Source organism: Gracilinanus agilis, chromosome 2 (genome assembly GCF_016433145.1).
Source record: "Gracilinanus agilis isolate LMUSP501 chromosome 2, AgileGrace, whole genome shotgun sequence".
Classification (NCBI taxonomy): Eukaryota; Metazoa; Chordata; class Mammalia; order Didelphimorphia; family Didelphidae; genus Gracilinanus; species Gracilinanus agilis.
In genome coordinates, this window is record NC_058131.1 from 238,358,882 (window position 1) to 238,385,457 (window position 26,576).

At 35.3% G+C, this 26,576-nt stretch overlaps 1 protein-coding gene across 1 annotated transcript in view; it reads left to right on the forward strand.

Annotated features, from left to right (window-relative positions):
• Positions 1 to 26,576, forward strand: part of NUDCD3 (NudC domain containing 3) — a 146,283-nt gene that overhangs the window by 80,608 nt on the left and 39,099 nt on the right. The window contains exon 3 of the mRNA XM_044659613.1: positions 23,668 to 23,800. Within this exon, the coding sequence (XP_044515548.1) occupies positions 23,668 to 23,800 (133 nt within the window). The remainder of the gene's footprint in view (positions 1 to 23,667; positions 23,801 to 26,576) is intronic.

A 26,576-nucleotide genomic window follows, 5' to 3' on the forward strand; every position in this document is an offset into this window, starting at 1 on the left:
TGGCCTCAGACCATTTTGAGGGTTTAGTGTAGTGGAGATTTGAACTGGATGGTCCCTGAGTACTTTTCAACTTTAGAAATTCTATAGTTATGATTGACTTTTACTTATAGGTTTTTAAGCAAAGACTAGGTAACTGCTTTTTGGCAAATGTAATAAGGGGGGATTTTTGTTTAATTTGGGGTTGAACTAAATGGTCTTTGAAGTCTGTTCCCATTCTAAGGCTAGATGGTCTTTTAGATTTTTCATTCTATGACTGAGAAAATTGTATTTAAAAAATTATAAGTCTTCTTGGAATATATTCTAAATTTATGTACTACTTTCTAAATTTTACCTTTGGCAGAATTGTTAAAGTAGGACTTTGATGCTCCTTAGCCTACCCTATTCTGTTCCTTTTTGCAACTAGGTGGTATCTTTTTTTTTCTCCTCTGAATACAGTGCCTCTATATTATTTTTTCCTCCCTTTAAATAACTTGCTCATAGATTCTTCAAGCATAAGAGAGAATATAGGAGTAATAACAGAATATTTCTTTTAGGATCATTAATTTAGAGTTTGACAAAATTTCAGGGATCATCTACTCCAACCCCATCATTTTGCAAATGAGGAAACTGAAATCAAGGGAGGTTAATTTAATGCTTAATTCAGTTGTAGAGTTGACATTTGAATCTAGGTCCTCTGACTTTAAATGGAGAGGTAATATGCTATGGTATATAAAGCCACTGGGCTTGGAGTTAACCTGGGTGCAAATTCCATTTCAGAAACTTAATAGCAGTGTGACCACAGTCAAATCATTTAACATCTCTTTTCCAGGTGTTCTAACCTAGTCAGATTGTTATAAGATTCAAAAAGTTATTGTCAGACTCAAATGAGTTAGTCAATGTAAAGCTCCTTGCAAACTTTAAAACACTACATAAATATCAGCTACTAATATTTCTAGTATACTAAATTCTCTTTGAATTCCGAGATCTCTATTTTAATAACAAAAGATAACATATTTAGATTAGGTAGTGCAAATGTTACCTCCATTATACACATTAAGAAAATTTAGGCCTAGGAAGGTTGAATTTTAATCAGGTTTCACAGCTAGGAATAAATGAATGAAAAAAAGATTTATTAAGCAGTTGCTGTTCATCAAGTACCATTCTGAACTCTGAACATACAAAGATAAGCAAGGAAGACAGTCCCTGCCCTTTAGGAACATTGTAAATGGGATCAGACAGTGGCATGGTTTAGAAATTATGTGTGTATAATTAGAATCTAGCCCCCAAACTCTCCCAGCATTACACTTTCGTTGTCATGTTATGTCCTTACGTTTTGGAGATAAAGTTTGTGTGCGACCTCTCCTCTTTTTCTTTCCCCACTAACATGGCTGGGAAAACTTCTCTTTACTCAGGCTTTTACTTTTGTCTTTTTATTTCTTCTACTTCAAGTGATTATTAATAAATTTTATAAAATATAATACTTGGAGTTATTGGATATTAATTTTAATCTTACGTGTACAGCCTGGTTTGGGGCAAAATATGGGAAAAGCTCATCTGACAGAGCCATAGGGTCTGAGAGAAGGTGTTAGAGGAGAGGAGTGAGGGCAGAGGAAGATGACCCAGATACAGAAATAATTCAGAAGGGGCAAACTTTCATATAATTATATCTCTCGAGGAGGAAGAGACTTTAGAGACCATCTAGTCCATTTTGAAAATGAGGAAACCGAAGTTCAGAGGGTGTTAAGTGATTTGCCAAGGTCATATTGATAGTAATTTGTAATTACTATCAAAATTATAAGCTGGGATATGAGTTCAGGTCCTCTTGCTCCAGAAACTTGTATTCTTTTTGTTACATTGTACTTGTAATTTTTCAACTATACAGTTCCATCTAACATTTTAACTTATTTTTTCTGATATGTGGGTATTCTTAATAAGGTTCCTAGGGAAGAACAGGAGTGGTCTTGGAACTCCTAACTGAAGTAAATTGTTGGAAGACTGAGTGTTTCAGAATTATATCAACATTAATTTGTACTGTATCAGGTAACACATATACTGATTCTAAGACATCAGAAACTAGACAACAGAAGCTAGAGTTTGAGAAACTTGGGTAGTTTGGAGAACAGTGCAAGTAGGTTCATCTGTAAATAATGTTAAGAAAATCTTGAGATGTTATTTTTCCCCTCTTTTAGACAGTAGCCCATTTCCTAGACAAGTAGACCTTTTTCCAGAATATTTTTCCCTTCATATTTATCTTAGGTAATAAGGAAATTGATTTTCTTATTGCCCTGGGCATAATGTCAAGTGGCTTACTTTTCTTCCTGTAGAGTGAAAATAATGTTGTGTTAGCAACTGAAAATTGTTCTACAAACTTTGGATTTTCTTCTGGCATTCATTAAGTCCATCAGAGCCTTTACTGTTAGGCAATTGACCTTTGACTTTGTTTTTTTGGTGGGATTGGGATAGAATTGCATTTTCAAAGCATAATTCAGGTTATGTGTACACAAAGCAGATTTGCCGCTTTTTTAGTAGAAGCATTAAGTTTTATTTTCCTCTGAATGATACATTTTAATAAAAATGAATCAGAGTGAAACATACATACCCTCTGCCCACTTCTTAGTGTGAGCAATGCTTGGCCTTTAACTGAATGCTTTTCTCTTTTTTTCTTAAACTGTACCTCCTGGGATAGATATCTTTAAGAATGCTGTAGTTCTCCAAAGCTCTGTCAGGCTCATTAGGCTATCAGAATAGTGATGGTTAGAATACTGGACATAATTTAAAATGCTATTTTGTATAATATTCATCTCTTAAGTTTACTGGCATTCCTCTGCTATGTTCAGATTTCCCCTTCTCCCTAGGTCCTAGTAGATAATTTTCAATATATACAATGATATATATTATTCACTCTTTATCTTCCAGCTTTCATCTTGGATTTCTTAATTAATCCTTGTTCTTCTCTCTTTTTTCCTCCTGTGATCCTGTAGCAGCTTATGTGTTATCAAACGTCTGTGTTACACAGTCTAGGTACACTGAATAGTTCTCCATCTGTTCTGCGTGGTAACATGCAGCAGTTGTGCCTTATTTTTTGATCCATGTTTGTTTTAGGAGTACTTTGGGAAGATATTAGGAGCGGCAACAGCCATGTTCCATTATCAAATAGTGTCTTCATTCTTTATTTAAAAATTGAAACAAAAACAAAAAACCTTACCTTCTGTCTTAGAATCAATACTTTGTATTGGTTCCAAGGCAGAAGAGTGGTAAAAGGGCTAGGCAATTGGGGGTTCAGTCACTTTCCCAAAGTCATAAATCTAGGGAGTGTCCGAGGTCAGATTGGAATCCAGGACCTCCTGTCTCTGGGTCAGGTTCTCAATCCATTGAGCCACTGTAATTTTATTAGTATAGTAAATTCCCAATAAGTAAATTTCCTCTACTAATATAGATCAACTTTTCTGCAATTCATAGTTTTAGAGTATAGCTTGGGGCCACAGAGATAGATTGAGTAATTTGCTCTGGTTATTACAGGCAGGATATTTTAGAGGGAGGACTTAGATCCAGATTTTGCTGCTTCAGTGACCAGCTGCACCTTTACTATATTGCTTCTCTGCTATTATCCACTGAACCATGTTTCTTCTTATGGAAGAGTTTAGGACAGCGATTCCCAAAGTGGGTGCCACCGCCCCCTGGTGGATGCTGCAGCGAATTCGGAGGCGGCGATGGCCACAAATGCATTTGGTGCATACCAACAATTCTGGCTGCAAAAGGAGATCCCCACGGCTTATCCTGAAATATGGGCTATAATTCAAAAGTTCTTAATTGCATTTCCTTCATCATATTTAGTGGAATGTGGATTCAGTGCAGTAACCAATTTATTAACAAAAAAAAAGAAACCAATTGCAAATAGTCAGTCGCGGTGATTTAAGATTACTGCTGACGAAACTAGAGCTGGGGATTACTAAATTGGTAGCAGCACACCAGGTTGATCCTTCTCATTAAGATGATTTCGAATGTTTAAACTTTTTTTGTATTACATTCTATTCTGAGTTCAATAAATAGTTTCATAATTTCAAAGTTCAATGTTTCCAATTTACACTTTTCTTTACTATATTTTACGAAAAAGGTAGAAACATTAATACATATATCCTTCCTATTAATTGCTATTAAAATTAAAAAAAAATTCCCAGGGGGTGCTAAATATTTTTTCTGGAAAGGGGGTGGTAGGCCAAAAAAGTTTGGGAACCACTGGTCTAGAAGAACAAAATCAGACATTGGTTATTACATTTAGAATGTAGCTGTGTTATGCTGTTAATTTTTTAATTTACTTTTCAATTAGATTTTAAATGGAGATAGGAAAAAGAAATTGAGACAGATATTTTCATGTAAATCAGTGGTTCCCAAACTTTTTTGGCCTACCGCCCCCTTTCCAGAAAAAATATTACTTAGCCCCCTGGAAATTAATTTAAAAAAATTTTAATAGCAATTAATAGGAAAGATAAGTGCACCTGTGGCCCATCATGCTTCCCTGGATCACTGCAGCACCCACCAGGGGGCGGTAGCGCCCACTTTGGGAATCACTGATGTAAATGGTTTGTCTCTCGCTGAAACCTGGCTTCCTTCTGATGACATAGCCTCCTTGGCCTCCCTTTCCAGCCTTGGTTTGTATTTTCACTCATTTCTTTGACTCACTGGTAGGGGTAGGGGAGTTGGAAAACTCCTTGTTGTTCATTGCTTCTTCTACCATCACTCAGCAATCTTTCCTCCTTTGAGGTTCACTCAGGTCATTTCTGTCACTCAAAATTCTGCTAGCTTAGTTGTTACTGATTTCCAAGAAAATCTTTCCTTTAATTAGTTTAGTGCCTGACTCACAGTCTTCCTTTCTAACCTCATACTAGAGAACTTCAGTGTGATACTTTCTGAAAAACCTCAACTTCGCAATTCTCAATTTAATTCTTTTCACATGACCTACTCTTTTACTTCAGCTATACACAAAGATGATCGTACACTTGATCTTACAATTACCTGTACTTATATGTACTATTTTCATGTTCATGAACTCTGAAATTCCCTTCTGAAAATTCCATTTACATTTTGTAGTTACTGTGTATATTGTTTTCTTGGCTCCTCTTAATGCTTCATAAATTCAGAACTTTCCATGCTTCTTTATATTCATCACATATGGCATTTCATACAACATAGTTATATTCCGTTACATTCATGTACCAGAATTTGCTTATTCATTCTCTAACTGAAGGGCATCTACTCTGTTTTCAATTCTTAGCTGTTGCAAAAAAGTACTGCTATAGGGGCAGCTGGGTAGCTCAGTGGATTGAGAGCCAGGCCTAGAGACGGAAGGTACTAGGTTCAAATCAGGCCTCAGACACTTCCCAGCTGTGTGACCCTGGGCAAGTCACTTGACCCCCATTGCCTACCCTTACCACTCTTCCACCTATAAAGTCAATACACAGAAGTTAAGGGTTTAAAATAAAAAAAATTATTAAAAAAAAAAAAGTACTGCTATAAATATTTTGGAGTAAATAGAGACTTTCTTACTGATGGCTTCTTGGAGTATAAAAATAGGAAAATACCCTTCTGATTTGAAGGCTTTTAGACATTTTAGTCACTTTATTTGCATAATTTTAAATTGCTTTCCAAAGTGGTTATACATTTAACAATATATTAGTATGTCTGTCATTCCACAACCTCTCCAATATTAACTATGGCCATTTTTAGTCATTTTTGCCAATTTTTGATACCATGAATTATATATACTTCCCCTGTTTCACTGATCTACCACTCTGCTTCTCAGCTAGTACTAGATTGTTCTGATGATTATTGTGCTTTGTATTATAATTTGAAATCTGGTACTGCCAAACTGCCTTCTTCTACATGGTTTTCATTAATTTCCTTGATATTCTTTGACCGTTTGTTCCTCTAGATCAGGGGTCGGCAACCTTTTGGGTTGTGAGAGCCAAAAATGCCACATTTTTTAAAATGTAATTTTGTGAGAGCCGTACAGTGCTCACAGTGCGCGCTCCTGTAATAGTGCGTGTTCCTATAATAGTGCGCGCTCCTGTAACAGTGCCTGAAAAAAAATTAACTTTATGGCTCCTGCAGAAAGAGCCATATCTGGCCCTCAAAAGAGCCAGATATGGCTCAAGAGCCATACGTTGCTAACCCCTGCTCTAGATGATTTTTGTTACTATTTTTTCCTACTTTTGTAAAGTAATTCTTTGGTAGTTTAATTGGTATGTCAATGAATAAGCAAATTCAAGTAATATTATCATTTTCATTATACTGGTTTAGCCTATCTATCCATGAGCAATTAATTTTTCTTCAATTATTTAAATGCCTTTTATTTGCGTGAAGAATGTTTTGTAATTGTGTTGCGGTTCCTGTGTGTGTCTTTGTCAGTCAGACTCTCAATTGTCCTATACTGTCTACAGTTATTTTGAAGTAAGCTTTTATATTTTTGTATTTGTATTTGAAGTGAGCTTTTACTTTGGCCAATTCTGATTTCTTTATTTTTTCTTTTTAAAAAAGCCCTTACCTTTTATCTTAGAATCAATACTGTGTACTGGTTTTAAGGCAGAAGAGCGATAAGGGCTAGGCATTGAGGGTTAAGTGACTTGCCCAGGATCACACAGCTAGGAAGCATCTGAGGCCAAATTTGAACCTAGGACCTCCTGTCTCTAGGCCTGCCTCTCAATCCATGGAGCCACCCAGCTGCCCCACCCAATTCTGATTTTTAAGGAGGAGTTTTGATAATTTTTTTTGTTGTGCTTTTACCAAGCTGTTATTAATTTTCTTCATAATTTTCTTCCCTTATTTGCCTTTCCTGAATTGTTCTTATCTGATTTTTAAAATTACTTATTTTCTGGTAATGTCACTACTAGGTCTGTATCCCAGAGATAATAAAAAAGGGAAAAGGACCTACCTGTACAAAAATATTCATAGCTGCTCTTTTTGTGGTGGCAAAGAATTGGAAATGATGTCCATCAATTGGGTAATGGCTGAACAAATTTTGGTACATGTTGGTAATGAAATACTATTGTGCAATAAGAAATGATAAGCAAATCATTTTCAGAAAAAGCAGGAAAGATCTGCAGAAACTGATGCAGAGCGAAATAAGTAGAACTGGTACATCATTTTACACGATAACAGCAATATTGGATGATGATTATTTGTGAAAACTTGGCTATTCTTAGCAGTGCAATGATTTGGGTCAATCTTGAAAGAATTAGGAAGATGAAATGCTATCTACCTCTAGAGAAAGAACTGTTGGATCATCTTACACATTAGTGTATCTTTGGTTTTATTTTGGAGTTTTGGTTTTATATAAGAGTGCACTTAAAACAGTGTCCAATATGGAAGTATGTTTGCATGAAAATAAAACATTCATTCATTCTCTCTCTCTCTCTCTCTCTCTCTCTCTCTCTCTCTCTCTCTCTCTCTCTCTCTCATATCTTCATTTTTCTTTGAAGATTTGCTTATATGTTTTCAAGTCCTTGTCATCTTGAGTTTGTGTCTTGAGTTATCTTATCATCATGTGATCAGGCTCTTTTTTCTGTTGTTTTCATTTTTTCCAGCCTGCTTCTTTTTAAAAACAAAGTCCATACTTTCTAGCTATATTAGAGAATTTTGTACCTTTGAACTATGTTCCCCAGAATTCCTTCAGTATTTCCCAGAATTCCTTTTGATCTCTCCACCATGTTGTGTGGTCATGTTTTGTATATAGTTTGCTGTAAGCGCTTCCTCTTCTCTCTCTTTTTTCCCCTCATGTAGGACTGAAGGTTTCTTTCTGCTCTAGCCTTTTTATGTTAGTTATTATGAATAAATCTTATTAAATATAGTACTTAGAATATTGGATATTAATTTTGAAACTCACATATCTTAGAATCAACAATAAATATTGGTTCCAAGACAGAAGAATGGTAAGGAATAGGCAGTTGAGGTTAAATGATTTGTCAAAGATCACACAACTAGGAAGTATGTGAAGCCAGATTTAGTCTAGCCTATTTGAATTCAATGTTAGAGTCAGGCAGTCACCTGTGAGGGATGGGGAGATGTCTGACTTGATGATCTAACCTTTATGTCCTGCTGATTTCATAGTTTGATCTAAGGCAACGGTCGACAACCTTTTTGGCCGTGAGAGCCATAAACGCCTGCGGAAGGAGGAGGATGGAAGGAGGAGGATGGAGGCAGAAGGCACTGGAATATGGGGCGGGGGCTGAAGGGCCCCCTGGGGTACATCCTGGGGCTCTGTTGGGACTGGCTGGTTGGGAGGTGGAGCCAGATATGGCTCGAGAGACCCCTGATCTAAGGGCTTCTAAGTTTTTGGTGCTTCTAAAGTGATGTGATCCAGAGAGTTCTGGTCACTACCCTTCTCATCTGAGCTCTTTTTAACCTGGTAGGGCCACTATTTACTTGTGACTGAAATCATTCCTCTCCCCCCCCCCCACTCCCCCAAGGAACTGTGACCTATATTCAGTCATCCTCAGTAGGTCTTAGAATGTATGTATGCTCCATGGATACAGGGCCCTATTGTATTATAGGTTTTTAAAATTTTAATTTTTTTTCCAATTATATGTAATACATTTTCACACAAGTTTTCCTAAGTTATATGGTTGAATGTCCCTTATGTCCTTTCCTCCTTTTCTTTCCCCCCTCCATTATGTCTCTTATGATGTCCCTCCTTCCTTTCCTTTCCCTTTTCTAGTACTGGCAGGCAATTACATTTTTTTTTCCTTAAAAAATTTGTTCCCCCCCATGTTTACATGATTCATGTTGTCTTCCTCTCCACCTCTCATAGTTGACAAGCAATTCCACTGTTATAGATGTATTATCACTCAAAATCTATTTCCATATTGCTCATTTTTATAATAGGGTAATCTTTTAAAACCAAAACCCCAAATCATATACCCATATTAAAGTGATAAATAATATGTTTTCTTTTGCATTTCTACTCCAACAGTTCTTTCTCTACATGTGGATATCATTCTTTCTCATAAGTCTCTCAGAATTGTCCTGGATCATTGCATTGCTATTAGTAGTAAAGTCTTATTACATTTGATTGTCCCACAATGTTTCAATTACTGTGTATAATGTTCTCCTGGTTCTGCTTATTTTGTTCCACATCAGTTCATGAAGGTCTTTCTAGTTCTTAAAGAAGTCATCCGATTCATTGTTCTTTATAGCACAATAGTGTTCAGTCACCATCATATTACACAATTTGTTCAGCTATTCCTCAATTGAAGGACACAAAAAGTGCAGATATAAATATTTTTGTAAAAACAGGTCTATCCCCATTTTTTTTTAATGTCTTTGGGATCAGACTAGTTTTGGTATTTCTGGATCAAAAGGTATGCATTCTTTTTTTTTTTTTTTTTTTACCCTTGTACTTCGGTGTATTGTCTCATAGGTGGAAGATTGGTAAGGGTGGGGCAATGGGGGTCAAGTGACTTGCCCAGGGTCACACAGCTGGGAAGTGGCTGAGGCCGGGTTTGGACCTAGGACCTTCTGTCTCTAGGCCTGACTCTCACTCCACTGAGCTACCCAGCTGCCCCCTGGTATGCATTCTTTTAAAACCCTTTGGGCATAATTCCAATTGCCTTCCAGAATGGTTGTATCAACTCCCCAATAAAAAAATCCCCAAGGCCTGATAGATTCATAAGGGAATTCTATCAGACATGTAAAGAACAACTAATCCCAATACTACACAAACTGTTTAACAAAATAAGCATCAAAGGAGTCTTACCAAATTCATTTTAGGACACAAATATGGTACTGATTCCCAAACCAGGAAGATTAAAAACAGAGAAAGAAAACTATAGACCAATCTCCTTAATGAACATAGATGTGTAAGACTTAAATTGGAATTTTGACTACATAAGAGAGTTATAAATTCAATGTTGAGGTCTTTGAATTCAAAATATTATTCCTAAACCAGGAAAAACTGTTAGCAGTTGAATTATGAAATGTAAGAAGGAAAGAGGTAAGGAGTTGCTTAGCTTAACCTAAGTGCTGATTTGATGAAATTCAGCTCACTCTCCGACAAAGTTCCAATCTCCACGTGGAAGTCCGAATCACTCACCAATAAGCCAATGCAGAATCCAAAGAAGAGTCTCTCCACAGAACTCACACTGAAGGGAGTGTCCCATCAAAGTGCCAACAAGCAGAGAGGGTCTCCTCGCAGAGCCACCGAGGCAATAATCTCTCCAAGCCAGAAGTCCCAGTGGTGTCTTCAGCCAGCATTCCACCAGTGCAACCTTTTCCAAAGCCAAAGCAAGAATCTCTGGAACCAATCTCTCCAAATGCTGGGAAGGGAATGAATGCTAGACCATATTGGTCTCTTTTTATACCCTTTTTTCCATGCCACTTCCTGTTTTAAAAGAATATATAAATATAAGTTAATCTATGAGAAACTACTAAGTGTTTTGGGCAACTGCCACTCACAGATTAAACTCACAAAGAAGGATAGGGTATCAGAGACTGAATAAATCTGATAACCCTTTCACTAAAAGAATGGCAGTTGGAATTACTGGTCTCTGTCACAAACCAGGGAATAACACAATGATTAACTACTCACACACTCTCACCCTTTGAGGTGAGAGGAAACAAACAGGAAGGAAAACAAAATAGTTTTAATGTATAAAACGGTTAAGGAGGGTGGGAAAGGTAGTTCTATAACTAGGATTAGCTAACTGACAAGAAATGGAGTCCTGAGAGAGAGTTTCTCTGTTAACTCAAATTCAGTCAGGCTGACAGCCTTGAGTGAGGACTAGAGGGAGATAGCTGGGTTTTGGGATTTCTCACAAATGGTCCATGTTGTTTCCTTGATGGCTTCAGGATACCAGGAACCACAGCCAATAATCCAAGAGATACCAGGTAGGGAAAAATGCCTGTAAACTATCCACCAGAAAACAGACACTATCCACTACCAAGAGTTGTCTTGAGAGATGTTGTTTTCAAGCTTTTCCAATCCCAAAGGTCCCAAGCTTATGGAGTCACTGCTGGCTGGACTTCTCCTCCAAACTCTCACACTAGCACTGACAGTTTCACTCCTCCTCCAGTTGCATTCCAATACAGAATGCTCAAAGCTGATAGCCAAGCTCCTATACATTTCTATTCTATTCCCTAAATTACTTAATTACGTCGCTCCTTTTTCACAGAAACCAATGGCAGTCTTTCAATTTGCCTAGCACTGCCCAGGGGGATGGAAGGGGGTGGGCAGTGGCCGTCACTTACTCTAGTAAGTGACTTGTGAACTTTTATACCTAATGGTAAGTAGGGGTACTTTATATTCTTGATTTGATTAGCTAAAAATAGGCAAGGGGAGAGTTAATACTATCTTCACAGATGACAAAAATCTTAAATAAAATACTAGCAAAGAGACTACAGCAAGTCATCACAAAGATTATTCATTATGACCAGGTGGGATTTATACCAGAAATGCAAGACTGGTTTAACATTAGGAAAACCATCCACATAATTGACCATATCAATAACCAAACTAATATAAATCACATGATGGATGTGAAAAAGCTTTTGGCAAAATACAATACCCATTCCTATTAAAAACACTAGAAAGTATAGGAATAGAAGGGCCTTTCCTCAAAATAATAAACAATATTTATTTAAAACCACCAGCAAGGGGCGGCTAGATTACTCAGTGGATTGAGAGCCAGACTTGGAGATGAGAAGTCCTAGGTTCAAATCTTGCCTCAGATACTTCCTAACTCTGTAACCCTGGGTAAGTCACTTAATCCCCATTGCCTAGTCCTTACTGCTCTTCTGCCTTGGAACCAATAACACAATACTGATTCTAAGTCAGAAGGTAAGGATTAAAAAAACAAACAAACATCAACAAGTATCATTTGCAATGGGGATAAGTTAGGAGCCTTCTCAATATGATCAGGAGTGAAGCAAGGATGCCCATTATCACCAGAATGGTTGGATCAATTCACAGGTCCACCAGCAATGCATTAGTGTCCCAATTTTGCCACAACTAACCTGGAAAATAGATCCAGAAAAGACAATCCAAAAATTATTGAACTACATGAAAGTCATGATTTAAAAAAAAAAGCCTAGATATCATATTAAAAGAAATTATTTTTAAAACTGCCTTGATATTCTTTTTTTCTAGTAATAAATTTATATCCAAGTTTTCCAAGGTTAAATGATTCACATTGTCTCCTACCCTGCCTTCCTTCTCCCCTCCCATATCTGATGAAGCACTTCCACTGGCTTATACATATATTATCACTCAAAACCTATTTCCATATTGTTCTTTTTTTGTAATAGGGTAATCTTTTAAAACCCAAATCCTAAATCATATACCCATATAAACAAGTGATAAATCACATATGTTTTCTTCTGCATTTCTATTCCCATAGTTCTCTATCTAGATGTGGATATCATTCTTTCTTAAGTCCCTCAGAATTGCCCTGGATCATAGTATTGCTTGTTAGTAGCAAAATCTATTACATTTGATTGTCCCACAGTGTTTCAGTGACTGTGTATAATGTTCTGGTTCTGCTCATTTCATTCCACATCAGTTCATATAGGTCTTTCCAGTTCTTAAAGGAATCATCTTGGTTCATCATCTCTTATAGCACAGTAGTGTTCAGTCACCATCATATTACACAATTTCTTCAGCCATTCCCTTAGTTTCCAATTTTTTGTCACCACAAAAAGCGCAGCTATAAATATTTTTGAATACATACGTCTCAACATTTTTAAAAATGTCTTTGGGATATAGATCTAGTAGTGGTATTTCTGGATCAAAAGGTATGCATTCTTTTAAAACCCTTTGGGCATAATTCAATTCACAACTCCACCAGCAATGCATTAGTGTTCCTATTTTGCCACATCCCCTCCCAACACTTATTATTTTCCTTTACTGTCATATTAACCAATCTACTAGGTATCAGATGGTACCTCAGAATTGTTTTGATTTGTATTTCTCTAATCAAGAGGAATTTAGTACATCTTTTTGTATGATTATTGAGAGCTTTGATTTCTTCCTCTGAGAACTTCCTATTCATATTCCTTGACCATTTGTAAATTAGGAATGGCTTGATTTCTTATAAATTTGACTTAGTTCTTTATATATTTGAGAAATTAGACCTTTATCAGAGAAATATGTTATAAAATTTTTCCCCAGTTTGTTGCTTCCCTTTGAATTTTGGTTGCATTGGTTTTGTTTGTACAAACCCTTTTTAATTTAATATAATTAAAATTATTCATTTTACATCTTATAATGTTCTCTATCTTGTTTGGTTTCTTATTTTCTTCTTTTTTTTCCACATTCTTTTGATTTTGTTTTATTATTTTTTGATGTTTCGTTAAACCCTTAGCATCTGTTTGCCTAATTCTAATTTTTAAAGACTGATTATCTTCCATGACTTGATCCTCCTTTTCCATTTTTGTCCATTCTACTTTTCATGAAACTCTTTTCTTCATTGAATTTTTAAAATCTCTTTCCAGTTGGTCAATTCTACTTTTTTTTTCCTTCTTATTTTTTCTAGTAGGTCAGTTCTGGTTTTTAGGAAACTTTTCTACATTGGACTTTTGTACCTCTTTTTCTTCTTGACCAATTTTCCTTTTTAAGCTTTCTTTTTGCATTACTTTCATTCCTCCCCCCCCCCCCCCATTTTTCTTCTACCTGTCTTATTTAATTATTGAATTCCTTTTTGAGCTCTTCCTCTGCCTGAGACCAATTCTCATTTTTTCTTTGAAGTTTTGTGTGTGGTTGCTTTGCTCTCACTACCCTCTACTGAATCAGCATCTTGCTCTGTCTCCATATTTTCTGTGGTTAGGTGTTTCTTTTGCTGTTTGTTCCTTTTTCCAGTCTTTTTTTTGGCTGTGGACTGGGAGTTCTGAAAACTGTTGATTCCATCTTCTCTGCTGATGGCTTGCAGGACTTAGAGCACTGTGAGCTATTTTGACCCAGTATTAGAACCTTCATTTCAGTGCATGCTTGAAAGGGCCAAGCACTACAGACTTCAGGGCCTCACTGTGAGGTTGTCCCAGGGTTTGGAACTTAAAGGAATGTGTGAAGGGTGCTCTTCGGTTGCCTTAGACAGGGTCCCGGGATCCAAAGTTGGCCTATACCTAGGCTTGGAACTTGGTGCCATAGGTGAGGGGGTGGTCAACTTGCATTCCTCTGTGGGCAGTTTTACTTCCACTTCCCCATTATCCTGTGAAAATCAACTCTGCCTACCTTTGAAGTTGTTTTCTTAAGGAGAGCCCCCTCACTCTGTCTCCTTGTTAAATCTCTGACTTCAATTATTTTAAGGTGCTATTTTAAGGTTGATTTGGGAGGATTCTTGGAATGGTTCCAGTTTTTGCTGCTACTAAGCTGCCATCTTGGTTTCTACTATTTCCTTTATGATAGGTCTTCAGTATACCATGCAGCCACTGCTTTGGCTTCCTTGAGTTACCGAAATTCCTTAAACAGAACAGTCTCCTTAAAAACAAGGCTAATTTTTGTCATAGCTGAGTTGTAAGAATTGATTTAATGCAAGGTGATTAGCTTAAAATCTTATAGGAAAAGAGTATATATGTGTTGTAGATAAAACAAAACAAAACAAAAAACCTTTCTAGTAGAAAGCCTAGATTGTAGAAATGTAGTGATTTTTTTATAACCAGGGAAACCAACACCTACCAAGTGGTGAATTAACTTCTTCATGATGTACAGATCTAGATGAAGTATAGTTGTGGTTTTGTTAACTAGGACATTCTGGGACCACACTGGGATGAGACAAGAACAAGAAGCTGGAATTCCTCATGTGGGAAATCCTAAGTAAGGTGTTACTATCTATAGCAGTAAATAAGTTCTGGGGAGATAATGGAGGCACAGAACAGATCTCTTTCCACTATTCCATGATGCCTTTATATGATTTGAGTATATGATATAGTAATTATGTGATGAAGAGGATAGTCTTCCTGTCCCTGAGTTTGAAAGCTGTGAAAATCTAGAAAATTGAGAGATGACTTTTGAAACTAAGATAAAATTTGAACATACACTTTCTTACCTACCTTATCTTTGCTATCCTAGGTGGATTTCTTGTTGTCCCCTAGACACTTTGCCACTTTGGATAGAAATAGTGGTGGGAGAAATGTCCATTGTCCTAGAGCAGTGATGGGTAAACTATAGCCTGTGGGCCAGATGTGGCCCTCTGAAATGTTCTATCCTGCTGCTCAACATTATTCTTAATCTGACGAATACAATGAGTAGGATACAAAACAATGAAACTTCGAAAGAGCCACTCTATATCATCCTTTTAAAAAAAGCAGTGGTTAAAGTAAATCCACACCCCCATTTCTTACTCCTTTTAATGGATTAGAGTAGAATTTCCATACATATGTAAATAGATCTAATAGTAAAAGTATGCCACAAAATACTCTTAACTAGGATAAAACTGAGCTGTCAGCACTTTACCTGGGTTTTGGGAAAATGAAAAAGTTAGAAGTTAGTAATTGAAAACTTTGAGTATCCATACTGAGATTGATAGGTACCTTGTTGGGCAGGACAAAATGGAAATAAAACTCTTCATAAAAATAAATGACTACTTTCATAATTGATATGTTTTAGAATACACAGGAAAAGGAAACCTTGAACCTAGTTTCAGTTAAGAAAGTAATGAACAGGAACTGATGGAGTTAATAACTTTGTAAACATGCGGCAATATATTGTACTAAGTGTCATAATCCAATTAAGTAAAACATTCAGATAGGAAAAGGAACATCACATCATCCTTCAGGTGGTTACTAAGTTTTAAAAAAAGGAGTAACATTAGGGTTAAATGAAAATTTATTATTATATATAATAAAAAAATTATTAGCTAAGGAATAAACAATCTACCAAGAGCTTTGATGCTTTGGAAGCTCAGGAAAATATATGCTTCCAAATAAAAATGGAATTTTAAAATGGAAACAATGACAAATCCATTCAGTTAACTGTGGTGTAAAAGAGCTACTGTTAGGGAAGCATACAAGTTTTTTTTAAAAAAAGATTATAGATATTGCCTGAAAAAGATAATAAGATGTAAGCAAAAAATTTCTGAAGAATCTGTACTTTTTTCAGAAATTCCTCTTGTGGAAATTCTTACCACTAAGCCATTTAGATTTAGTAGGCAAGCCCTAGAGTTGTCTTGAGGTAACTTCCCTTCCACATTCTTTAGGAGGTGGCAAAAATTTTAGCTTTACTGATCTTAATTTTTAGGTATCCTAATTTAGCAATACAGGTAGTTAAATTTTTCTGACTTTGAGGTTTCTGCTTTTTGTTGTTGTTGATACATTTTATTTTGATGCATCATATACCCCTCCTCCTCAATGCTAAATTTTTCCCTAAAAGAATGATCATAAGTACTACTTTGCATTGTGGTAGTTTATTATAACAGAAAGGAAGGTTGTATGGTTTAATTTTGATATTTTGTTACCAACATTGTTTTAGTATATTTGACCATGGTTTCTTTGAAAGCCTTGTTACGTGGTCTCTTAAACATTTTTTTATTTTTACATTGTTGCAGTATGCATTCTTTTGGCTCTACTTTCTTTACTCTTCCTACAAGTTTTCCTATGTTTCTATGAATTCACAGTATTAACATTGCTTTTGGTAGTCTATTTTTATGATAGAAGAGATCTGAAAGATCATTTCATTTAGTCTCCTCATTTATACTTTATTTTTGTAAAATAATTTTATTCTTGTTTGATATCATGATTTAGTTTATTTCCTTATTTAGCTATTTTACATAAGACTGACAAGTTTGTATTCAGGTTCCTTGATAAAATGGTCTTTAATTATCTAACTGGGAATGGACTTAGTCTAGTCTCTCTACTGGTAGTTTATAAAGAGAGGTATGTGATGAGAAAAGGAAGGCAAATGGAAATAGGCTAAGGAATAGGAAGGGGGAGAGCATTGAGAATGCTTGATTAGAGGTCAAAGATTGATATACAAAAGAATTTAAGGGGACAGAGAAGAGATAGCTGTGGGGAGTAGACATACATTTTTCTCACTGTTATTTGTACTGGTGCTATCTCCTTTGGCTCCTTTCCAGAACTCCCTCCATTCATCTTCATCTCTAAAAAGGAGATAATACCTACTTCACAGGGTTGTTGTGAGAATCAAATTAGATGGTGATATATAATAATAATAATAATAATAATATAAACCTGAAAGTACTATGTAAATCTGAGTATTAATATTCATGATTCCTCTTTTTCTTGTAAAAATCTCTTGAGATCTCACTAGTGTAAGAAATAATGTTTTTCTAGTTCTCTATTCTTTTTCTTTTCTTTACATTGGAGCAGTTGTAAAGGAGTACTCATACTGATTAGATGAAGCAATTCCTGTTAATATCAAAGTATACTTTTCACCTTTAATTTTGCTATTATTAAGCCTTTACCTTCTGTCTTAGAATCAATATTATATGTTGTTTCTAAGACAGAAGAATGTAAGGACTAGCCAGTTGGGGGTTAAGTGACTTGTCTAGGGTCACACAGCTAGGAAATGTCTGAGTTCAGATTTAAAGAAATTGTGCCCCTGAAAGTCTCCTATTACCCATAACATAAAAAGTATGCTACTAATAATTTAGTTGATAGTAATGTTTAATATGTTCTGTGGTTAAAATGTAGTTACCAGTTTTGATAATAATAGTGGTAGTAGCTGATATTTGCATAACAAGCTTACAATTTTAAAAAGTAGGTTGGTGCTAGTTCACTTTAAATAAGGGATTACTTTGACTATCATGTTAAAATGTTTTGCTCATTTCTTCTTTCCTCTCCTATTCCTTTCTCTTTATATTGCCATCTTTCCATTACAGTTTTCAACCTTCTGCAATTGTCTCAATTTTTTATCCTATTCTGTTGTTCAACAAAGATGACAAGATTGTATGTTGATCCTTAAACCTAAAGTAAAAGGTGTAGAAAGTGCTGAGAAAATGTGCTTTATTATTTACATTTTGCAGATGAGGAAATAGATATTCAAGGAGAAGCTAAGAAATTTACCCAAGGTCACATAACTAAAGTGAGAGATGGTTTAAATGCAGGTCTTTCTGATTCCAGTCTAGCACTTTATCCACTTTGGTGTACTTCTCATAGAAGAGTTTTTACTTGCCTTACTACATGCCCTCAAATATTTTTAGGAAAGCCAAGTAGTAAAATGCATAGAAGCTGATGGGGGACAATTGATCTCACCCATCATCCATATTCTTCAGAATGCTTCTGGCTTGGAATTCTCACTACTTGTCTTCTGGTAGAGTCAAGTACCTTTGATCTCCTTTGCACAGAGAACCAAAATAAGAGTGGGCATATTTATTCTTCCTCAGAAGGAGGGTGGCAGCTAGGTTTTAGTCATCTGAGCAAAAATCTATCACTACTGAGTCACTAATATGATTGTGTAACCTTGCTTTTAAATATATATTTATTATGTTATAGAATACATGTTATTTAATATAATATATTTATATTTATGCTATTGTATATTAATATTATTACATAATATTAATACATTTACTCAATAGCTTGTTACCAGGGGTCATGAATGAGATAATATTCTTGTAATACTTAAAAAGAGAATGAAAGAGAACACTTGAGTTCATGTTATCTGAATATAATGTGATGGTAAACTCTTGGCGAAACAGAATCCTGGATATTTCTCAAGATCATTTGACTAGGTCAGGTGTTTGGATACCTGACCAGTTGTGGCAGAAGATATACAAATTGTACCTATTTTGTGCTTACTTTTATCCTTTTGAAATTATTAGGTGTATTAGTAGAAAAGGCACTGAATATGAACATTTTTATGACCAGTTTGCTTCCCCTCTGCTTTGTAATGATTTTTTCCTGACCTTTTGGCTCCCATTATCTGAAGGTGATTTTGGAATTGAACATTCCCTGCTCATTAGAGATGAAGTGCTATTGTCAATAAAGGGCAGAAACATCTTTGTGCTTTTGTGTTTCTTCTGTCACCATAAAGACAAAGGGACCATGTCTGCCCATAGATATAGGCAGTATGGGTACTTTAAACCTGAATATGTTTAGAATCTTGTTACCTCTGTCGAAAATGAGAATGAAAAATCTGCTTAATCTGATTACCGGATACTGACTCATTTTCATTCCCACACTTCATGGTGAAATTTATCTTTCCTGATGTGGAGATTAAAATTAATATTCAAAATACTAAATATTATATTTGTAAATATTTAATTAATAGTAAACTAACAAAGACCTAACTGAAAGGTTACTAACTGGCCCGCTCTCAGGAACAAAAGAGAAAGAGGGAGGAGTTACAGCCAAATATAAAACAATAACATGACCACGCAAATGTGGAGGCACAGGAGAGATTAAAGGGAATTTTGGGAAAACGAAGGGACTTGTGGGGGATGAAGTCCAAGGTTCAAAATCTCCATTTATACACCGACTCTGAACTTCCTTTCCTCTTCCCCACCCATGCCAAACTCTCATTTGCAGCTTTATTGGAGGTCATTCACTGCCTTTTTATTTTCATGGATTAACAGCTGGAGTAGTGGCTGAAGTTTTCATAACAGATTGTAGCTTTAAAGTGAATGGGGAAAGTAGTTGATTTTAGCACCACCTGCAGATGAGAGGAGCCAAAAAATAAATGAAGGAATTTATTTTTACACCATGTATTCTTTAAATAATCAATTTTATTTAAAGAGAATGTGGATTTGGAAAATTTTTTTAAAAGTCTTAATATCTTGTTACTGATTATGCAGTTTTATCGGTGATTCTTTTGCTGCAGAGTACTCATAGAATAGAAATCCAGAACAATGAAAGGTCTTAGAGTTGGACCTAGAATACTTTTTGTTTGTGATCAGTGTGTTACTTCCCCAACCATGTAGGAACCAACACAGTGTTCTAGTGGTTCTTCAGCCTGGTGTTCTGTGGTTGCTTCCTCCATCCCTAAATAAAAAAAGGCAGGCTGATAACTAGTTAACTTAAAATAAACAAAGATCTACATTAACTGTATGTTAAAAATGTTTTTCCCAGGACTCATTTCTCCTATTTTATTTCTTTTTCTTCAGATTACTGAATTTCCACTTCTATTTTCAACCTTTCTACAATTTCCTCAACCCCATGGCCCTTTTCGTTCCTTTCTTTTGTTCAGTAAAGATTATAATACATCAATTTTCAAACCTAAGGTAAGAAGTTAGAAGGTTTGGAGATAGTATGTTATAATGAAGAGAGTACTGCATTAGGAATCTGGAAAATTAGGTGCTAGATCTGCTTCTGTCACTAACTAACTTAGATAAGACCCATTTCTTGAATTTCTCAGATGATGAAATGCCTGAGCCCATTTCATCACCTGAAAAGTGGAAATAATAATAATGACCATTGTCAGAGGCAGGATTTAAAACCCAGATTTGTCTGATTCCAAACCAGCATTCATTCTGTCCATGTTATCACACTGCCTCTCTCAGAAAGGAGAGTATTCACATAGCTATTATATATCCATTGGTATCCTTTAGGAATGCTAAGTCATGAGATCTATAGAGTGTTATTTTAAAAAATATAATAATTTGTAACATAAGATAAAAAAAAGATTTCTTTCATCATATCCCCCAAATTGGCATTTGGATAGGGCTTTAAGGTTTGCAAAGTGTCTTTAGACACATTTTCATTTGGTTTGAAATAATAATTCTTGCCCTAACTATCTCACATTGTCAAGAGAATCAGCACTTTGCTCCTTCCACCTCCCACTAGCCTAGATGCTAACCAAGGTGGCTCAGAATGTCCCAGCTTGAGCTGACTCCCCTCACCTTTTCCAAGCAAAAGAGCTCAATCTTAACATTTCTGCCAACTTATCTCTATAGGTAGAATAAATTCCTTTCCCCCTTTCCCATTCTGGCTGTGAGAAACCCTTTCTGCTCCAACTCTTAGATTCACTCCACCTTCCTATTTGGTAGACCTTTTTTGTGGGACAAACATCCCAATACATTTTAAGGATCTTTGGGCCTTTTGATCTTAGGATCTCTCCAGCCTTTCTACCAGACTTTTAACTGAACTCCAATTAGAGTGTTAACTTTGAGAGCAAGGACTATCTCCCTCTTCTGTTTGTATCTTTGATACTTTTTTCATTCATCAGTTGTACATGGAAATGCTGCATAAAGAAAAACTATTATACAAATACTGAAAAGAGAACTAAATTCATTACAAGTTTGAAAAAGAGAGATTTTGAGAAAGAGCTACGGTAGTTATTGCTATTTTAACTAGTAATCATCCTTGCCAACTACCATTATATTAAGACTTTTTGGACTCCTTAATCTTGTCTTTCCTGTGGTTCTCATCCTGGCCCCCTCCCATTATATATTAAATGTGAATTTCTTTTGACTTTTAAAGCATTGAACTATTCTTAACCTATTTTTATTTCCTTCCATTCTTATCAATTCTTTTTTGCACTCAAGAATTTGCTATTAATCAATTTCATTCTTTTCTTTCATTCTAGTTCCCTCAGTGACCCTTCAACTAGAATTCATTTTGAAAGTTGGTACTGGTTTTTCTTTTTTTCTTTTTTTCAAAAACATTCTTTCAAGGGATGCCCTAATACTGAGGCTCTGTGTGTCTCCCTAGATTATAATCCCAGGGCATGGCTCTGTGTGATTTTTCTCTACTATAATATCCATGCCCCAATGAAAGATGTGCTATTATAACTACAGAAACAAAATACAGGCTCAAAAAAATTTCTATATTCGGAAGCATTGGCTAGAGAGGACTTAAATATGGTATTCTTTCTTTCCACTGAGACCTATATGCAAGCATATTAACGGACCCATATGGTGATTATCTGGCTGGTAGAAGTTAAAGTTCTGATAGTGGAGGCTATGGGAGGATATGGTTGTATATTTGTTCAGTTATTGTAAACAACTGCTCACATACCACCTTTCCTATACAGAAGTATCTTGACACATGGGTTTGCTTATTTCCGTGGCTAAGCTTGTAACTCAATTTGCTCATGTGTCAAATTGAATTTCCCCATTTAAATTAATGGAAATGCAATTAGTCTCTTTTAGCCCCCAAAAAACACACAAATTTTTTTGTTTTATTTGCTTCTAAATACAAAAATGTACTTTAAAAATAAAAATAAAAATATTTGTAGATAATAAGAAAGAATGTAAAGAAATATACTTGCTTATGAAATGTTATTAATTTAAAGGTCAGGCAAAGATGCTGGTGGAGAAGGTTTTCATTTTGTGTGCTATTGCTTAACATAACTTACTCTCTTTACACATAATGCTACATTTAAATGCAAAATTGACCTTACACATTACTTATGATATGTAACTTTATTGCTAACTTTAATTGCTATTTTTTTTACTTATCATTTTCTTCATTGAATTTTGGCTGTTTTGCCACACTTTTCTCAATTTCACTTAGAGGCCATTTCAACAAAAACCATTCCATGGAAGTTTGTTTCTTTCTCCCTTTCAGCACGTTTCGATAATGTGTGAAACAAGTGTCATCACACAGCTCCAGCGCATGACCTGTTGCAACTTTTTCTGGTTTGTCTTTTCAATAAACTATTTAATTTTTTTCCCAAATCCTCAACATTTCCTCAATCTAGCTTGTACTGATTATTTCATCCACCTTGGGCTCCTCCTATGGGCAGAAGCTCGTGATTCAAATATTTGCTTGTGACTTAAAGCAGAAATCCCCATTGTGACTGTTTGTATCTCAAATTGCTCATGATTTAAGTTGCTTGTGTATCAAGGCACCACTGTATACCTAAGAAGACTTTTGACACTGTTGGCCACTGAGGGCAGTTATCTTTGCTATGTTGTAATCTTAGGTATCCATTAAGGTTTTCTTCTTTATTATCGTGTTGCTTTTGTGTCTAATTTAGACCATAAACCCATGGTGCTAGAATTATGTTTATTTCTTTATTAGGTTTAACATAGCATTCTACTAATTTTTAGGTAATTTTACAGTCAACATTTAAATAAATATTGCCTATTTGGCTCCTTATGGAGCTTTTATACAGATATTTAGTTTTAGTTTTTAGATTTCCCATGCTATTTTAAAACAAATAATGTCTTCTATGTATTATTCCATTAAACTCAAATTGAGTTAATTTTAAGCTTTCTTTGTAAGTATATTTTCATAATGATAATAAACCTTTTGATATTAGACTATCACTGCTATAATTGTTAAAAAAAAAAAAGAAATAGATCTTAGAGGGTTGGTAGAAAATTAAAATTTGGCAGTAGAAACAAAGTTTTCTAACATAGGCCCTGGCTTTCCTCCTCTTACTGAGTATTTTGCAACAAAATGAATACTAGACACTTTATTAGTAAAGGCATTTTAATTAGTTGAGCAGGCTCAATTCCCGAGTGTTCATGGAGATTTAAAAGGGTTAAGCAGTACTTTTGACCAGGGTTGCTCCTACTGTTGTAAAATAAAAGGGCATCATATTTGTATCCATTCCCTCAGACATTTCCCTCTGTGTTCTTCTTCTTGGAGATAAGTGATCTAAATAGGAATATCAGAAAAGAAACTGGTCATGAAGTACAAATTTCTAAACATAAATCTGACTTGATCATTCCATTCTGAGTTTTAAAACATCTTTTTAATCTTTTTTTTTCCTCAAAAATTGTAGATAGTTTAGCTTCATCTTAATTTTCCATCCTATCTATATGGATAAATTGGCATTTCAAGTTTTTTGTTCTTCCCCAGGAGACAGGAGCAGTTCCAGAAAAACCCCGACAGTTACAATGGTGCTGTACGTGAGAACTACACCTGGTCTCAAGACTACAGTGACCTCGAGGTTAAGGTGCCAGTGCCCAAGCATGTCCTGAAAGGGAAACAGGTAATAAAGTGTTAGAACTTCTGAGTCACAGATGATCTTGTGTTTGTCAGCCCCTTGTTTCCCATATGACTAGCACAATGACACCTTGTTACTTCAGGGGTATTATATGCAACATTTACTTAATCTAAGGCAGCACTATAAATTTTGCAGAAGTTAGGCTAGCTGAGTATGATGTAAGACCAAGTCCATCTTTTATATTCACTTAATGAGGATGTGATTACAGTGGAGATCTGCTAAGGAAAGAGTCTGTTACTGGCAAATGTCCTGAGGTGGGATTATTTTAGAAGTAGGCATGCTGTGAAACTTTAATGTTTCATTACTTTATTTTTCCACGTTAATTTTTTTCTACCCAAGAACATATTTTGTCCATTCATTGTAGTTCCTTCATATTATTTATAGTACTTTATACCTTTTTTTTGGTAACATACATTCCTGCTGATTGTTAAAACTTACTTCCTTGACTGTTTTAATTTATTTTCTCTCCTAATTTAATTTAATATCTCTTTATCTTTCTTTTCAGGCATGGTAAATATACTATATATGTTTCAACTGAAAACAAATATAACTGTAGTAAAATAAACATCCTTGACATTTGCATGTACTTTTATCCCTTCAAAGAAATACTTGGTATTCTCTGTACTTTGCAGATAATGCATTTCTATTCCTGTTCTTTTTTCTTGAGCTTCATTCACCTTTTCACATTTTGTGAATTCTGTATAGTACCACCTAGATGTCTCGCTGGTACTTTAAACTGAATATATATAAAGCAGAACTTATTTCCTTCCCCGCCTCCTTAATCTTGCTCCTGTCCTAATTTGCCTATATCTGGCCAGTGATATCACTTTTCTCCCAGTCTTGCATGGTTTAACCTTGAAATCGTCTTTGACTTCTCCTTTATCTACATATCCAGGCATTTACCAGTTCCTTGAAATTATAATGGCCAATGATTTTTTCAGGGACTTACTCTGTCTTGTTGATAATAAGGTCTTACTCTATGTAATATAGATAATTTGCAGTTAGATAAATTATCATTGCTATTTCTAGCAATTGCTGCTTATGTAATCTCATTAATTTGGTTAGGAATAGTCATACATTTTGACCTTATGTTTATCTTCCAGATTCTATCCAGACTTCCATTATCTCATTTGAAATGTTGATTGTATTCATTTTGTACTCTTTACTTACCATACTCATACTTGTCCTTTACTTGTTCTTTGAAGCTTGTATCATTAAAGAGATCAGAGGCAGTTCAACAAATATTAAGCTTCTTTTTTATTCTAATACAAAGTCTTTTCTTTAAAAAATATTTTATTGTTGCTATTACTTCTCAACCCCACTAGAACAGTCAAAGTTCTAGTGTTTTCTTCTATTTGCTTTTGGATATGCCTGAAAATTTATGCCTCGTTTCATACCTATTCTAGTCCATAACCCTTCTGCCAACAGTCGAGAGCATGCTTCACCTACAGTCTTCTGAACTTATGATTGGTTATTGTAATGGTTAGAGTTCTCAAGTCTTTCAACTATTTCAATTGTTTTCCTTCACTATATTATTAAGTATAGAAAAACATGCCCTATAACCTTATATATCCTCCTCCAACCCACCCATACCATGACCATGACCCTTTTGTGTCTAGTATAGATGCAGCATGGTAGAGTAGAAACACTGACGGATTTGAACTTAGAGTCAGGGACACCTGGGTTCAGATCCTGTCTTTGATACTTACTAGTTTCATGAGAATAGGCCAATCACTTTTAACGTTTTTGAATTTCAGTTTCCTTATCTATAAAATGGAAATAATAATGCCTATTTTATGGTGCTGTTATGAGGGCCCAGTAAGATATGTTTGTAAAGGACTTTGCAACCTTTAGAATTGTGTAAATTTCAGTTGTTACTGTTAAGTGGAGTATAACATGAATTATGTACAAGTGGGTTTGTAATTTCTTTAGTTTGGGAATTCTCCCATGATGCCGATTGTAATATCCTTCCCATTCTTTCTCCTAAAAGTTTGCCTCATGGATTCTATCCCATATGCTATAGATACTTCTCCTAATATCACAAGGTGGAGCCTACCTGTTATCACTTGCCCTCACCATGTGACCCAGCCCACCCCTGGCTATCACACAGTTCTGTGATGATATTCTTTTATGTGGGTCCTTTGAAGTTCCTTACTGGCTATATGTTGCTGCCTGTTAATACTCAACCAATGCTTCTTTCCATTGGTCTCTTGTGTAATATTTATTTATCTGGTAGCAGGTTTTCCTGCCAAACAAATATTTGTATTGAGAAGATGGTCTTTTTTGCTAATGGGAATCTTGGTGGTCAGTAAGTGTTCAATTTCCTGGAAGCTGTCCAACTCACTCTTCTGCTTTTTAACTTTGGGCCCAGCTCCTTGTCTATCTGTTGTCTCATATATGTTGTTGGACAAATTTTATTGATGGTCTGATTTGATGCATGTTGAAATTTTGATAAGAGCCATTCTTAGTTCTTTTGGTCTTTCTCGTGTAGATGGACATGCTAAAATCCTTGCCATGATTATAGCCAGGAAAGACAATAGAGTAAAGAATTCTCTTTTACATAACGTGAGATCTTCCACATAATTGATTAATAATAAAACATAATTCAGTAGAATATGAATGATTGGAAGGTAGCTTCTATTTTCTTTGTTTCCCCAGAGCTTTGCACATGGTAGGTGTTTAATAAATGTTTGTTGAATGGAATTGATATTGATGCTTTCAAGAAAACCTCTATCTCATTTATACTAGTGTCTTAAATATG